The sequence below is a fragment of the Dysidea avara genome, chromosome 8 (genome assembly GCF_963678975.1).
Source record: "Dysidea avara chromosome 8, odDysAvar1.4, whole genome shotgun sequence".
NCBI lineage: Eukaryota > Metazoa > Porifera > Demospongiae > Dictyoceratida > Dysideidae > Dysidea > Dysidea avara.
This window is the reverse complement of record NC_089279.1, coordinates 17,161,130-17,178,711: the sequence shown is the minus strand read 5'-3', so window position 1 is coordinate 17,178,711 and position 17,582 is coordinate 17,161,130. Positions and strand designations below refer to the sequence as shown.

General features: G+C 37.3%; 1 protein-coding gene across 2 annotated transcripts; it reads left to right on the top strand.

The window, feature by feature from the left end:
* The first annotated feature begins 1,075 nt into the window (after window positions 1-1,075).
* On the top strand, window positions 1,076-17,567 carry LOC136264056 (DENN domain-containing protein 3-like). 2 transcript variants are annotated; one of them, XM_066058737.1, is made up of 38 exons: window positions 1,076-1,274; window positions 1,474-1,636; window positions 2,028-2,155; window positions 2,533-2,575; window positions 3,386-3,494; window positions 3,551-3,662; window positions 3,903-3,951; window positions 4,005-4,150; window positions 4,207-4,353; window positions 4,602-4,729; window positions 4,842-4,966; window positions 5,022-5,071; window positions 5,122-5,193; window positions 5,791-5,885; window positions 5,949-6,026; window positions 6,893-7,086; window positions 7,149-7,195; window positions 7,252-7,341; window positions 7,547-7,605; window positions 7,653-7,746; window positions 7,948-7,991; window positions 8,791-8,921; window positions 9,392-9,495; window positions 9,544-9,620; window positions 11,338-11,465; window positions 11,627-11,734; window positions 12,029-12,138; window positions 12,361-12,505; window positions 12,780-12,823; window positions 12,881-12,982; window positions 13,572-13,653; window positions 13,709-13,778; window positions 14,606-14,678; window positions 15,426-15,510; window positions 15,570-15,691; window positions 16,324-16,446; window positions 17,175-17,237; window positions 17,293-17,567. In XM_066058737.1, exons 1-38 carry the CDS (start codon window positions 1,146-1,148, stop codon window positions 17,434-17,436), a joined length of 3,813 nt encoding a protein of 1,270 aa, XP_065914809.1. In that variant the 5' UTR covers window positions 1,076-1,145; the 3' UTR covers window positions 17,437-17,567. The 2 variants fall into 2 exon arrangements, with proteins under 2 accessions (XP_065914809.1, XP_065914810.1); XM_066058738.1 differs by lacking the exons at window positions 15,426-15,510; window positions 15,570-15,691; window positions 16,324-16,446; window positions 17,175-17,237; window positions 17,293-17,567 and having other exon boundaries at window positions 13,725-13,778; window positions 14,606-14,680.
* Window positions 17,568-17,582: the final 15 nt, after the last annotated feature.

The window sequence follows — 17,582 nt, the reverse complement described above, 5'->3', positions numbered from 1 at the left end:
CAAAGAAATTACTTCCACATTGCAAAGAAACGTTATCTTTTTAGCTAACTACATGTCAGTCTATGTACATCATCAGGGGCGGATCCAGAGTTTCGAAAGAGGGGGGGAACCTTTCTGAAAAACAGTTGAAGACCAAAAAAACTTGCTGAAAACCAGTTGAAGACCAAAAAAAAAAAAAAAAAAAAAAAAAGATCACGACAATAATAGCTAGTTATCCTTACCAACTATATCACGTCTGTTATGTAAAATAAAATCCTATTTGTAGCTTCATAGGTAAGCTACACTGCCTCATGAACATTGTGACTGCTTTATTAGAGTAATTGACTGCTCTATTAGAGTATCTCGATCTTGTATGCAATTTCTTGAAGGGAGTGGGGGGGGGGCATTTGCCCCAAATGCCCCATCCTGGATCCGCCACTGATCATTCTATGTAGTCACCCCCTGTGGTTGGTAACGAGTAGTCAGCCCCTCCCTCCCTCTTTAATGCAGTCTCATAAAGGCGCCAAGTACCTAACCTTCAATGCACGGACCATAGCCAGCTATAAAGTGCACAAATTCCAGTGCATAGCTTTGGTAAATGGTATGTTATGGCATTTGAAGTCATCAATGGCACATTTTAATAAGGTACATGGGTAGTAGTGTCCGGAATTAGATGCAGTCCGTTATTATGTGGTGTCCGGAATTTGAAAACATACTCTACGTTCGGTGGATGTCGAGGTGGATGTAGACAAGTCCATATGAATTATTTCAGTTGTACAGTATCATCAGTTCTTTTTCTGCCATATGTTGTAAGCATATATTCATTATACATTAATTTGTGAAACTGATAATGGTGAAAACTTGCATGATGTTAGACATAGCGAGGATCTGAAACATATCAGTTGACAATATTAAAGTGGCTCAGCTAGTTTACAGCCTGCGTGGATTATTCGAATTCTATAAATCTATGCAAAAACTGAGATGCAAAAACCCAGCGATTCTGATAGTTCTTTTGTAGAATGATGTCAGATTAACGGACATACGTGTCATTTAATAGATTACGTAATCTAATAAAAACTTGCAAGTGGCAAATAAACTCTGCGCGTTAAACCAAACAGTTTTCTTTGGGTGGTGTACTTTGGAGGAGTATTTGAAAGTATGGCGTAATGGAAGCAAGTAACGGTAGTATAGAACAATCCTACAAACTGCCTAACAGTTTGATTGATGCCTGTGTGGTGTACGGCCTGGATGAACAACCTAGCGAGACCCTACAATCACGCTTTTCAAAAAGCAAGGTACGAATTCTCGAAATTTAGCCGCTAGCACGCACTATGGGTTTTTAGTGAGACCATGTTGTACTATACATGCAGTAATGAGATAGTACTCTAGTGTGAAGCACTGAGCAACCAAATGTCATAGTTATAAATCCTAGATAAAAGAAAATTCCTGTGAGAACTAGTAAATATGCTAATGATGTTGTTTGTATTGATACAGGACTTGTGTGCTGACCTTGCTGGTACAGAGGTTGAACCACAAGTGTTGTCGATAATCACAGCCACTCAGTGGGCAAAAACTAAGAGTGAATTTATTGCTGCAGAGAGGTCGATCAGTCTACCAGGAGATATCATCCCTGCATTGCATCACTCATTCTTCCTGGGTATGTTGTAATAGTTTAAACCCCTTGTAAAACATGTATCAAATTTAGATGGGCTCCTGCTAATATGCAGGGAAAAAAAATCCCAGTTATAAAATAGGTCAATACTAAATGGTGCTAGTCAAGAGTTTTCTGTGTGTGATATGGTGATGTTTTCAAAGTGTTAAATGTGTTTCATTGGTTGAATGCCTGTCAGGTTGATTTTGATTAGTCATTTCTGAGATGTTATAACACATGCATACCCAAAGGTCTATGAATAATATTCGAATTAGATTCTGTACATTTTGATTGGTTATTTGTGACTACAGATGTGCCACATGCACTAGTGTACACGTGCATGTTTTGTACACACCCAAAAATAGTTGAGTTTATAATTATCACTTTTCTTCTTCAGATGGAGCAGTGATTGCTGCACCTGACCAAGTACCCATTGCAGTTCTAATATCGACAGAGAAGAAGATAAATGACATATGTGCCTACTGTACTGGCTTCAGTTTCTCTCGTCCATTCACAGTTGTACAGGTGAGTGGCTTAACTATGTTTATCACGGTCCTACCTCTACTAGCAACTTGGGATATTTGACAATTGATTTGTACTAAACTTACAATAGTCCTTAAATTGCTAAATGATACCATCAGACTATATATGTGCATGTGTGAATATCTCTTCTCCATAAATACATAGGCTATATAAGCATTGCTGAACTTTTTAGGTGTAAGCAATGCTATAACTGCTAAACCAGCCGATAGCTAAGTGTTTACACATAACCAAGTTCAGAGTGTAGGATGTGTGCATGGTATTTCTATTGTGTAGACAAGCATTTTGTACACATTTTGCTGTGTTAGTAGGTGTACCAATAGTTACTGTAGATAGTTTGGTATGTGTTTATGTTACAATAGAACAATGATGGGACGTTTGGTTTTAGTCCACAAGCAAATAGTGGTAAGAACATGTGTGTGTGCATGCGTGTGTGTGTGAGTGCGTACCTCTGTGTGTGTGTACATGTTGTGTATGTGTGAGACATAGTTTATGTCATAGTGCACAGGTACATATTCCAGCTTTCATTAGATTGGTGGCTGTATTGGTATGTGCTGTGTATGTGTGTTTATGGTGACGTTAAAAGACAGAAGGAGTACACTGACCATAAACTGCCATATTCTAGCTTGGTTTGTTATATCAAGAGTTCTACTATTACTGTATGAACTTTTGGTTATATATACAAGTGTGAAGTGACCATAACAAGTATGTGTTGTATGTTACATGTACTACACGTGTTTGATACAAAATGGGATATTTAGTCAACTGACTGTGCTACAAAGTAGTTCAGTATTTGGTGGTGATTTGTTAGCTGTTCAGTGTGCATGGTGATGAGTAAAGACAAATCAATCGTACTTAGTTGTCAATTACCTGTGCAAACAAAAGTGATTGTTCTCAACATCTCGATTATATACTCTGTGTTTAGTTTGTATTGTACTGTACATTTGCATATATTGAAGAACGATGGCATGTGATGTCACACCACAGTTTTAATTGGTACTTGTGGCAAGTGCAAGAACTAGCACTTGAAAATGTAAAGTATGTAATTAGCATTGCTGGCTTGGGTTAGCCTGTCTTGCATGTGATGAGAAGCAGCGATTATTTTAGCAGCAAAGTACTCATGTACATTGTGCATGTTTCTTGTATGTATATTGTACCTTACAGTATGTGTGTACTGTATTATTTCAACACTGTGATATGAGCTGTACCCTCTAGGTGACACATCAGTGGAGGAGGAGGATAAGAACATCATTTATCTGCCGACTTGTATAGCACTAGTTTCTCGTAGTCCACTATTCCATGTGCAGAAAGAAATACTGTCATGGTATGGTGTTGTAGTGTGCGTGCGTGTCGTTTTGTATATATGTACTTGTCCCATAGGTTTTTCCAGAAGTTCAGTGATGTAGATAACACACAGTTCTTGAATGCTGTTGAAAGTTTTGCTAGACAACTATTCATGATCCCCGTCCCTCCTCATGGCAGGATTGCCATTGTAAGTATATTACATGTACTTCCTCTGACTGTAAAGCAATTCCATAACTGAACCTTTCAAAGCAACACCCTGGAATATGAGGACCTCAAGACACTTGTCCATGGTCTTATTTCATTAGTGTACATTTGCTGTAGTCAGGGAACCTCTAGTAGGGACACTTAAAAACAAGGTGTCCAGAATAGAATAGTTTCACCGTAACTGAGTTTTGTGTGGTGAATGATGAGTGTACTTTTCTCATAGGAATTTCATTTATTTGGTCATACCACTTGTCTAAACCCTCCAATATCTGGTAAGCCATTTCTTTCAGTAATATTGTTCTCATTATCATTTGTTGTACTACAGAGTTTGGTCATCTTGATACTCGGCTGAATTATCCATTTCTCTCATTGTCAATTGACAACGTGTTTGAAGTAATGAGTGCCTTATTAACTGAACAAAGAATATTGTTCACTTGTACAAGCCATACTGTACTGGCATATAACATTGAGGTTAAAAAACCTTTTGGTTTAAAACTATTTAAAAATTTTTTTCTCTCTTTCTCCAGTGTTTCTTATTGTACATTGCACCATTTGAATGGTGCCACACTTGTATCCCCATTCTACCAGAACATGAGTTTGAAATTTTTAAAAGCAATACTATTTTTATCGTTGGGTGTGGAAAGAAATACCTGAACTCAAATCTAATAGACAATGTAAGTGTACATGTATGTAAGCTTTATGTGTACTGTAGATACACAAGTTTTATCACGTAGGTGATGCTTGCAATTTTATTTCTCTTAGAATGTCTTACAGAGTAAAATTTTGTCATTCACAATCCCTTGTGCACATGTATGATATGGTAAAAATATTTAGAGTCATTTACGACATTTAGAGAATGACTCTAAATAAAGGACACAATTTGTACTGTGTGTTTTTGTTATGTGGACCCACTCATGTGTAGGCCAAGAATCTGGTGATAGTGGATTTAGATGATGATCAAGTTCACTACAGAAACTTTACTGGTGCTAAATTTGGTGGTCAGTGTGTCCCAGCATTGCCCAAACATCGTATTGATGATTTTAAAGAGCAGTAAGATGTACTGTGTATGTACGTGTATGTGTGTGTGAGTGCGTGTGTGTGTGCGCACACGGTGTAAGTACTGTGTGTTAAGGATATAGCACACAAGATTTATATTACACAGTTACTCCAAGCTACCACAACATTACGATCTATCGATGGTGGACAGACTAGTACAAGTCTCACCTAAAGACCGTATTTATGATCGACGACAATTTGAGTACCAAACTGACTTCAAACTATTAGCACGTAAGCAACAACATCCATAGAGACCTGTGTTTTATTTGTTTCTCATTCATTACAGTGTTACAATACTTTATAGCAGTTATGTTTGATGAAGTTATTCATCTACCGGTAACCAGTGGTGCTGTTGTTTCATTTGTTAATATTATGTTCTCTTGCAGGGAAGCAATACAGTTCAGGAGTGTGGTACATACCTCAGTGCTGCACCTTATGAACGAAGATTTTACGACTTAGTTAGTGTAGTGTTTTGTGTCTCCTTTCTCACTGTATTGTCAAGTACAGTACATACAATACATATTGAGGGAATGTACATTATGCTTGGAAGAAATTTACTTCTTTGCATCCATTACCAGCCAGCTGAGAAGTATTTATATGTTTACACAGTGTCATCAACTGCAATATAATTTTACAATAAAATCACAAAAGGCGCTGTATACAGTACACGATCAAATCTATGCATATTATGTACTTCAAGTTTTCCATCATCATGCATGTGTAAAGAAACGCATGATGAACCATGTCTTGTCTTGAGAAAACAGCTTGTAACTATCCCCAGTGTTTCAGACCATCTTCTCCCATTCCTTCCTAATGATAGGCATAATTAACAACTTGAACAACTAACAGTAGAAGTTTCCTTACATTTCCACAACTGTAACTCTCACACAATAGGATCCATTTACCACCCTGTAGGCATGAGGGCTTCAGGGTAAGTGCACTGCATTATAAGAAGTTGTGGTGTAGTTGAAATTGTACATGTTTTGGGTTGGATTTTTGGTGATGTGGTATTGTGTACTTCATTGCTGTTTGTATTTGTGCTTAATTTTATTTAGTTCTGTAATACAAAGATGTTTGCAAAAGCATACACAAGACGACGGAACAAAGCACTTCATGATTCATTTACCAGGCTATGTGATGTACACAGAAGGTATTTGGAATTACAGAGTACAGCGTTTGTTGTATTATGAAATATGTATTGTGTTATCTGTAGGTCACGGCATAAAGGCTTCTCTGTGGATACTGATAATCTTTTTAATGCTTCATCTAGTCCAATTGCCAGACGAAGAAGGTATTAAAGTTGTAACACAATGATATGACCCTTGTACACATGTTGTATACTGGTGAAACTACCCGTGTACACATTTTAAATTTCTATTTTTAATTGTTCCTGGACATAGACCATTTTTGCAGTAGAATTTTCCTCAGGGCCAGACACCTTCTATCCATCTAGCCATCTCTGGAGTACACACATTAATCTTCTTTTCACATCACGTGAACAACTCGTGCATGCTTGTCTGATTTACGTCTTCAAGTCTGAGACTAGCATTATGTTCTGATTTTTGTACAGAGTGCACGAAGAACTGATGAGTTTTAAGAGAAATCATGGATACCAATTTTTGTCATTCCTACTGGAAAAGATCAAACAGTTACAGTAATGCACCAAACATGTAACTGGCTCATGAACAAGTTACTCTGATAGAGCAGTCACGTAGCTAATTTTGAGGTTACAACTTTAATATTTTGTATATTATATATATATAGTGACACGGACTTCTAGCAAATAAAAAAAGAAAGAAACAAGCCCTAAGCCAGCTTTGGGGTTTGCATATATACAGAACGTAGATACCAAAAAAAATTCTAATCCTAAGTTGTGAAAAAAGTGCAGCCTTGGTCAGTGTGAAATAGATGTGATATAACAAAGGTGGCAGCCATTTCCAGTAATATTACTGTCAAGTGAAAAAGATGTTATTGTTACAAATTAACTTCACTGCAGTCATTTCTTGGCTGCCACCTTTGATATCACATCTTTTTCTCTCTGCTATTTTTATAGTTGCACTCTATGGCTGTATGTCATTTGTACTCCTGAATCCAATATGACTTAGCAGGGATCCCAAGTAGCTCTACTTCAAGTGTTCGTGGCTCTTATACTCACAGGTTTGGATCACAGAAACTGCAGCAGTTGGCAAAAGACAATCTTGTTCAGAGTGAGAGACATTTTTCGATGCCTTTAGGAGCTAAAAGATTGGACACCCCAAGAGAGAGAAGTAGTACTGAAGCTGATGACGTGTACTTACCTGGCATTGGAGTTCACCATATCCTTACCTTGCCTTCTCTGTCAGAAACTAAAGGTAGTTGAATGAAACAGAAATCTAGTCTAGTCAAATTTTATTCAATAATTTCCAACATATAGAGAAATATTATGAGGCAATGATGCTAGAATTATCAAGACTTATTGAGGTAGATTTGTCTTTCTGAATATTTTGCCTCTTTACAGTATTTTGTACCATTTCAAGGGAAGCAAAAATCCCATCGAGTCAAGTTTGATAGCTCCTGCTTTGTATCTGAGAGCCTGTGCAAACCTTGCAGCTGGAAGGTGTATCCAGGTAAGGTGAATTGTGTTTTGTATAGTGCATGTGAAAATAGTGATGGATGCACGTGTGTATTCCATATATCATCTCTGATCACTTGTTCTGTGGGCTTACTTTAATGTAGCTTAATTGTTGGTGTGTGTGCGTGTGCGTTTTTTGTGGTGAACTGTGTGTACTGTAGTCTGGATTTTGCTTTGTGTGCGTACATACACATTTTTAGGGTTTTGATGATTTTGAAACTTTGAGCAAACACTCAGTTCAGCTCTTACCTGATATAAGGTGATGTACATGTTATCATAGTGGTTAACACACTGTTTCATGTGCAGGATGATTCGTGAGATAACAGCACTGATGTCGACCAAGGACCGGGCAGTTCTGAAAACTAAACCATACTGGTCTATGTTTTCAACTAAACATCTTGTTAGTTTCAGCTGTATGTAATCATGTGCCACTGTTCATTGTTCCTCGATCTGTATAATTGTGTGTGTGCGTGCATGTATTTGTGTGATTGTGTGTACGTTCTTGTGTGCTATCTGGTAGAGCTACTGTTGAGCACGAAGCAGTTGTATAGCATGCTGAAAAGAATCTTTATTATGTACGTTATACATATATTCTGTGTAGATCAAGCAAAGTTTGCAGAACCGTGCCGATCAACAAATTGCTGAGTTGAGTGTGCTATGCATATATCATTATAATGATTGTGTCACTACCATATAGCCAGAAATTTTTGAGGGACGAAACTTTCACAAAATTGTGTAAATATGATTTTCACTTTTTTTTTTAATCCATGAAAGCTTAGAAAACGTTTCCTTAAGTAATAGCTATCTGTATATAACCTCAAACAGTTCATGATTATATTGTTATTACAGTGGAACCTCTCTATTATGGACATTTTGGGACCCAGAATTTTTGGCCGTTTTTGCTGCAATATAGAGGTTTTCCTCTTTCAGAGGTAAAAAATGTATTAACCGGACCTGTTGGGACCAAAATTTTTGTCCACATTTTGGAGGTTTTTTATATTGTGTCCTTAATTCGGGAAATTTGTTAAGAGAGGTTCTACTGTACTTACGAAATTTGCGAAAGTTTCGTCCCTCTTTATGGTATTTGTGTACGTGGGCCCATTCAATATGTAGCATGGATATTGATTTTGACCTGGTGAACTGATGCTTCCAGGCATCAGAATTCCACTGAGCTGTCTATCTAGATTCAACTATCTTCACATTGGCCAGAGGGCTTAGATGACTCTAGATTTTTCAACAAACACTTTGTAGGTACTACAACTTGCAAAAATCTGCAAAATTTAGAAAGACGTACATGTACATGTACAGTATATAGAGGAACACTTGCAAAATGTACAGGAACACTTGCAAAATGTACAGGAACACTTGCAAAATGTACATCTGTGTACCGATACAAGTCGCACTGCATAACATGTTGAATGTCATGTCTTTCTTAATCTTGTAGTTTGGAGGTTTGTGTTCCTACAAAGTCACTGACAAAGGAGCAGTTTGTGGCCACAATGCAACATAACAGAATTATCAGCGACGCTGACACAGCCATCAGAGTATTTCATGCCCTTAGGCAGGACAAAACAGGTATATTGGGATACATAGATCTCCCAATTATAGAATGATTGTTGATTTCATTTGACTGCATCTTGACCAGGTCGGTTGTAATATTTACCAAGATGACACATGTTTAGTAACTCTGACTGCTCTATTAGAGTATATATTTGAGCTTGACTGCTAAAGCTACCTCCTATTTGTAATTTGTGTTCAATTTGTGTTAGAATGAAACAGAAAATAGGTAGTTTGCGTTAAGAGGATTATATGTCATCTTTTAAAAAATGTGTTTATTCTATTAAATGCGTATCAGCATATCCAGAATAATGTTTCTGTGAAAACTGATTCATAAAATGAATACGTGAAGGCTTTGTATTAGCTGGACATGGAACAATTTAAACATTACTAATCATCTTTCTTTATGTAACCACTGTTGTATTGTCATACAGAAAAATGCAGTATTTTCTATATTATCATAGAGTGAAATTGTAATGTCCACACAGGGAAGGTGGAGCCTGAAGAGTTGGAGGTGTTTTATGATGCTTGGAAAAGTGTCTTGAATGTAAACAAACATGCTCAAATGTTGGCAGGCTTCAAAGGTGTAGAGGTTAGCAACACTTAAGTCCATCATTAAAGTGTTATGATGTATACACAGAGTATCCTTGTGTACTACAATGACTCTAAGGTGATTACTAGTGAAGGAGATGGCCACCTTATTCTGACCTCCTACAGGTAAGTATATATGTATGTACCTATTCAAAGGTACCAGGCCTGCACAGATTGTAGCACAGTGAAAATCCATCAGCTCCCCCTGAATACTGTTTGTTCTAACACAAATGGCCTGAAAAGACCAACTTCACAATTTTTGGCACCAGTGAGTGTTACCTGCTTGTTTCATTTCAGTGTAAAGGTGTCTGGCCAATGTCAGTGTTTTTTCAATGCTATGTGTTTACAAGTAATTAGTTAATCACTCCAGATGTTGTTTACAACAACTTGTCAGCTGATGATAACAACAGCAGCTGAACTAGTATCATGACAACAGCTATATAAGAGTTCTCGAAAATCATTAAAAATGGTGTGGTGATGTTGGTGCAATAAAAGTCTATTAGTCCAATTTTTCAGATTCTCAGTGAGAGCAATTGTGCAAGAAATAAATGGCTTTTTCTTGCTAGATTTTTACAAGAGATCTTAATCTTTTAAGGCTGGTATGCGGGATTGTTAATTCATTCGTCCTCTTTTATCTTTACTATAGCAACTCCCAGTATGTGCGGTGTCCTTTCACTGTTTACCCTATAAAGAATGTACTGTATACTTAGCACAGCTTCATGTACTCCACTGAAGATTGTAAGCGTATGTACGTACAGGCTGTACATAAACAAAATAATTACCATACTGGTGCAATTATGTACTGTAATGAATTGAGACATACTGCTATCTGTATTTGTGCTTTCAGAATGTAGATACCCTCAGTTGAGTACTTGCTATATACTTGAAGTATTGGTTAAAATGTTAGTGTAGCCCAGCTCTACATGAAGTATGTTTATCTGTACAATTGTGTTGGCCTTTCTGGTTGTCCATTCTTGTTCCTGGAAAATTGTGCATCTGTTTGTGTGCATAACTGAATGCTCAAGACAGCTTGTGTTTGTCTGCATGACTGTCAATGGTCGAATTCTCCTTATTTCATTCCCATGGTGTGTGAATCAATAATTTAAAGAATGACAGCTATTTGTTGACAGCTATTTGTTGACAGCTATTTGTTGACAGCTATTTGTTGACAGCTACTGTAGTAAACACCTTGGTGGGTGATAGCTAACAACAACAGTGTTACATAACTGCATCAAAGTTTATGTGACAATGTTATTCTATGTGATCATAATCCAACTGTTCTCAACAGATTAATAAGGTTCCCAGCAAGAGTTCATAATATATATACTGAGGAGAGTATCCTACTCTCATATACCCCTGTAGAAGGGTGTATCATGAAGTTATGACGTAACAACAAGATGTTGTGGTTTGTGACGTAGGAGCAGCCGTAAAAGTGCAAGAATTGTTAGCACACTGGAAGCGGTCTTAACCCATGAAGGATTGTAGTTCGGTGAGAAACGCTTAGAGCTGGGGTTAAATTGGGTGCTAGTGACGTTGTTAGGCACGCATTCAATCGATACCATGTTCAACTAATAACATCATTAATTATACAAAGAAAAACGGGCGAACTCAGAAGTGCTACGTCATAACTTCACGATACGCCCTTCTACAGGGGTATATGAGAGTAGGATACTCTCCTCAGTATATATATATTATGATTTATGAACTCTTGTTCCAAGATTTTACTACAGAAAAAAACTAAACAGCTTTAACAGTATAGAGATGTAGGGATCAGAGTTGTTGAGTTACTGTATTACATGATCCCATACATGTGTCCCTTTATAGTGGCGTGTGTGTGTTGTAGGTTGTTGGTAAAAGTGGCCTCATCTGTCAATATGATATGTGATCTAAAACTTCCTGAATGGAAGTTGGTGAAGTGTAATGCTTCAGTGGAAAAACGTCTACGCCCAGCTGTATCTTTTGAGAGTACAAGTGAGTAGTATGGGTTATCCAAGTGTCCACTCCACTGTACCTGTTCCTAGAATTTTATCTTGCATTTTTGAAATCACAACTGTATGTGTAGTGCCTGTATTCATACATGTAATGATAAGTACATAGTGTGATGTATGTTATGTTGTTGTTTACTTGTGTAGATTCGGAAACTTCTTCATCACCTTATGCTGTATTTGGTGATACATCAACCAGAGATTTTTGGTATAGACTGATTAAGGAGCTACGAGCAAGCCTACAGCTTGTAATTAGTAAGATATATATGTCCATTCCACTATCAGTCTGTTTATTAGATACAGTTTTTATTATATGGCATGCGTTTTTGAGATAATGTGATTTTCTCCAAATGACCAATTTTAATTCCTTGCCAGAGTTTGTATGTATGCTGTACATGTGGGATGAATTTTTAACTCAGCACTGACCCTATACTGTTGTGTATAAACACATGTGTGGGCTGTGCACTTGATGTGTATGTGGTGTTGTGGTGTTATACACGCTTAGTATTATACCCAGTCGTGTGCTCATGAACGTTGTTTGTGTTGCAGTAAAAAGAAATGTGGACATCATGCAACAAGCAGAAACTAACATCATGTTGTTTAATGCAATATTTCATAGTCCACTACAGTGTAGATCTGCTATACTGAAAGATCCTTCAGTAAGTGGTGTGTGTGCGTGTGTGTGTGCGTGTGTGTGTGTGTGCGTGCGTGCGTGCGTGCGTGCGTGCGTGCGTGCGTGCGTGCGTGCGTGCGTGCGTGCGTGCGTGCATGTGGGTGTGTGTGTGTGCTCTGGTAAGAATACTGTTATATTTGAAAGGCTTTTGTGTGTGTACACTGTCATTGAGAGACATACAAACATACACACTGATATTATTGTACAGATTATTCTCCAACTATCCACCAAAGATGTCACACTAGAGGACACCACATCATGTGATCACTCATATAAACTACTACAACGTATTAACCCATCCAAAGATGAATCCTCCAAAGCCACAATCAGCTGTGCCCTGTACATTCCATCAGGTACAACACACATTATACTGTCTAGCTGCTACTGTGAATTTTAAATGCCTTTTTACAACAGCTGGTGCAAAGTATTACCTACCATAGGTTTTATGTATTATGTTTGTCACTATTATATTTCATGAGATAATGAATCAGCGAATATTTCTATTGCTCTGATGTAGTAATGAATTTCTGTAGTTCAAAGAATATATAGATGTCTGGATAAATCAACAATGAAAAATATTCATAGTACTAAACACAGTGCAATAACACTTGGGTTTTGTTCCAACAGGTTTGGGTTCTCAGGAGCATTCAGGCAAGCTATGGCTGGGACTGGTAAGGCAGTTACGGTTGTTGTTACACTGAATGACATAATGTTGTGTTACACGTTAGGGTAATGGTCTACTGAAGGTGTATACAATGGGATATCAGTTGCATAGTGACCAACTAGCTCACAAGATCACTGGAGTCAGTCAGAGTAAAGGAGCTCGACTGGTGAGTTATACACTGTACTCTGTGTATTATGGAAACTGCATAGACCCTTAGCATTTTGTACAGTACCTACTGGCAATTAAACTGTATAGTAGGTTACAGGAAGTTTGAAAAGTTCACGTATAATGTTTTAAGTTCTATTTACGAATATGTTGCCTCTATTTATGGCTGGTCCTATTTATAGTAGTTGCTGGGAGTAGAGATTGAGCATTTCAAAACAGTCACAATTCTGTACAATGCAATAAATTGTTGTACCATCAATTGTTTGTGCACTATTCATTTCATTATGTAGTTTTTATTTATACAATAATAATAATGTTTTAAGAAATTTCTGCTCCATGGCTAGTAATTGTTGTCTGCTTTCACATAGATACTGAAAATCCTGTAAACCATTAGCTAAATGTATTCACTGTTTGCCTTGTATAACATTTGGGGGTAACAAAATATATGGAAAGCCCTATACTTCACAGTGTAAGGCTGTAGCAGGGATCATGGAGGTTTGTGTCTTCCCACCAATAATAAATATGGTCTTAATAATGAGGTAGACTTGTTAAAGAGGTGGTTACTAAATGAAGTTTACACCCTTTTTTAGTCGTTCTTCCTACTGGTCTATGATACAGTATGGGCCACTGCTAACAGGAGTATCATTATTATAGATGCTGATACTAGTTCAGGTTAGTCAGAAACTGGTTTAACCAGTTTGTCCTGATATATATCCTGTTTCTATAGTAATTTCACAACTCAGCTCTGATCTAGAAGATGATCCAATTGTATTAGTATTGAGTTCTTCACAACCAAGGTGGGTTCATAGTGTATATATTACTTATAAATAATATGGTCTCAGTAATGAGGTGGTCTTATTGACAAGGTTGTGGATTACACCAAAGTTTTCACTATAATGAAGTGGTCTTTTTTATGAGGTTGTGTTACTATACATTTACTGCATGTTATATGGGCATGGTGATGGAAGTACTGGCCACTATAACAAGGTGGTCTTATTAACAAGGTGGCTACTATTGAATGTTTGTCACTATTTTATGAAGTATTGTTAGCACCCAAATATGGCATAATCCAATTAGCTAATAATGCTATCTGCTGTGGCATGTGCAGTTGTTGTTGGTATGTGTTTTGGTAAGCAATACCCCTCAGAGTGTATTAAACATGTGTTGTTGCTGCAGAGTAACAGGATAAACATTTGGTGTGATTCAGTTTCCTCAACTATGGTCCTTGGTAGGATATACATGTATTGTGAAGGGGACAATCTTCAAAAAAAACCATTGAGGACAAATCATGAATTCTTCCTTGGTACTGAAAAAAGTTGCTATCTAATAAGTTTATAGGAAACATTTCCTCCTCCCAGCTTAACATGTAGAGTATACCACACAGTTAAATACAATGTCATCACTCTCCTTTAAATTATAATGTGCCACACAATTGTGGCACCATGTGTAGGGAGGTTATTCTTTGTTCAACAAGGCCACAAATATTTCTAATGAGTTATGAATATCTGATCATTAGCAGAGCATGTGGTATAGTCCCACCTAGTTTGTTTACTACCAAAACCACCAGCCTTATTTGTAGCTTCCCACATATAGTGTGCTAATTGTGTTGTTCCCATTTGTGTAGTGTGGTGTGGTCACTGCTTGCTAATGGGACACTAATAACATGGAACCCTTATACAAGGGAGAGGATCTCTATAGTAAGTGCTTCACTGTGTCTGTTATTACATTGGTACCTGATTGTATGGTGTGTGAAGTAAATGTGAAGCCATGTTTGGATGCATGGTTTGTCATTTCTCATCTTTAATTTTACACGTACTGTGTCATTTTTGCTTGGCACAGATTTGAAGCCACTTTGATACTGCCATGTAGAGAAAAACTGGCTATTTGCTACAAATTTGCCAAAGTTTAAACTCCTGCCAATTACTCGTTACACCTGAGATTAGCATCTTTATAGCTAACAATTGAGCTTGACTTTACCAAAGTTTGTTTCATCAATGCAGTTTAACTGGCTATTCTCCAAAGTGTACCTCTGCTAAAGTTTCCCTCTTTGATATACTTTGGATTTCTAATATTTTTAGGTACCTCAATCGCACACTTATAAAATTCATGTAGTTAAGATATGAGATTTTGTGTGTGCATGCTACCAAGGGATTTCCTGAACTTAGCCTCAACAGGGCATTATATCATGCATACACTCAAGCATTCTTTTGCAAAGGAAGGTTGATAACTCAGGCCTGCTACCCTTCTAGAAGTTTGCTCACCCAACCTAAATAAACAGTGTTGTAAAGAGTAGTGCTTGACTTGTAATGGGTTGTTCAGTGTATCCTCCGTAGAGGCTGTTGTACAGGCAGCAAAAGTGTGTGCGCATGTGTGTGTGTGTGTGTTGCCCTAATTGATTGCCCTAAAGTTGTACTCCTTTTAAAAACATGTTCTACTTGTACTAGGTGAAAGTGTCGGTTAAGTCGTCATCAGATGAGATCCCTTGTGTGTGTATTAGCATGACTTCTTGGCAGGACCAGTTGTGGATTGGTCAGTTAACACTACACACTGCTAATACTCCAATATGGCGGGCATCTCTTTGTTGACAGGTACCAACAAGGGAAGGATTATAATTGTACAAAGTGAAACTCTACAAGTCACAAAGGAACTAGTGGTATCTGAAGAAAGAAATTGTCAGATTCGCAGCATGCATGTATCAAATAGTGGGAAAGTTAGTATATAGAGTTTTGATTGTGTGTACAGGAAGTCTGTGTCATGTTATAATTATAGTTACAATAGCTATAATTGATTAAATGTCTTCTTGGCTACCCAAGGGGATCCCCAGTCAATTCCAAATGTAACATACAGTAAAGTATATAGGTTTGTACTGGAAATGCTATTTTAAGACCAGTTGTAAAGATTTGTCTTGATCTCTTTTCCTTTCAAAATACATACGTACGGTACAGCTTTAATCCAATGTCGTTCAAGCAAATTGCTTTCCATTAAATAACTCACTAATTTAGGGGTGTGACAGCCATTTCGCTCATGAATTTTCATCTTAAGGCTTGAGGGATGAAGACTTGTGAGGAAAATGGTAGCCACACCCCTTAATTAGCAAGTTATTTAATCGCGAGCAACTTGCTCGAGCGACGCTGGATTAAAGCTGTACCGTATATACACCCTGTAATTTGCCCAAATGTTTACTGCTACTATTCCCTTCAGTATCATACACTGTACCATTAGTGCTGGTGGTGTCAATGGTGTGTTTACCTGACATAATACACTGAAAGAGGACCACTTGATTGACAGTGTACATACTAGTAGTAAACTCTTGCAGTATTTTCACATCATTTGTGTTTGCAGATTTGGTGTAGCACTTACAGGCCTAATCTACTGAAAGTGTTTGATGCTGATACTTGTACTGTTGTATTTGCATATGATGAGCTGGACCAAGCTGTATCTATCTCCCTACCTGTTGACAATCAGGTTGTGTGTGTGTGTGTGTGTGTGCGTACGTGTGTGTGTGTGTGTGTGTGTGTGTGTGTGTGTGCAGACAGTATATATATATATGTGTTTTGAAACCTTTTCAGTTACACATGCAGTTCTGTTGTACTGTAGCTTGCTCACAGCTAGCTTCTTGGTACTTCCGCTAACTGTAACTATATGCTTTAACTGTTCATCCAATTCTTCGCAATATAAAATATTCTATACTCCAGACCATTGGCCGTAGCTTTAATTTTTGTATACCAATGTACTTAACTTTTAGTGATGAAAATACAAGGAGATGTATTAGTCTCACACCAAATCTTTAAGGACTGAATTTACATAGCGATAGTATAGGTGGTGGCATCACGAATATTTTATACACTAACATCTACAAAAGTATAGACCATATTGAAATGTTATATTATGCATGTGGTTCTTGACAGTAAACTAAAGTATTGTGGCTTATGTCAGAAATGTGTATCACTTAATTTTGTATAGTTCATGTATAGATAATAGACGTATGGGGTGTCTATTATCTATGGTACATGCAATGCACCCTTTCCATCACACACAGTTGGGTGCATCTGTAAAGCAGTGAAGTAGGTTTAGTTGAGCACACTGCCATACCATGCATGTCAAATTAAACATTTTAAATTCAAATAATTGTCTATTGTGTGTTACCATGTCATAATGTCGCAGGAAATCAGAATGGATTGTTTTTCAAATAGGTATGGTGCGGTACAAGGAATGGCAAGGTTTTGATATTTCAAGATGGGGACAGTACAATTAAAGTGAGATTTAAGCATCTCAAATAACCACTACTCTTATAATCCATTTCTTATCCAGTATTGTAATACCATCAAGGCTCACGATGACACAATACATTCTATGGTGGCTACTGAAGATGGACTGGTTGTAACTGGTAGTGGTTCAATGGATGGAACTGTAGCCTTGTGGCTTTCTACACCACAGGCCTATAAAACCCTGTAAACTCATCTTTTTTATCTTGTAATTTTAAAAAAATGTATGCAATCTGTATTATAATTACGCAATAATGTTTTAGTACAATAAATGATGTAATTATTACATTTTTGATTAAAATTTTTTTGATTGCTTAGAAACCATTCATTTGCCCC

Coding starts and splice junctions, on each gene's coding strand:
- LOC136264056 (XM_066058737.1), top strand. CDS start 1,146: ATGGAAGCAAGTAACGGTAGTATAGAACAATCCTACAAACTGCCTAAC. Junction 3,952..4,004: donor TCTAAACCCTCCAATATCTG/GTAAGCCATTTC, acceptor GTTGTACTACAG/AGTTTGGTCATCTTGATACT. Junction 4,730..4,841: donor ATTGATGATTTTAAAGAGCA/GTAAGATGTACT, acceptor TATATTACACAG/TTACTCCAAGCTACCACAAC.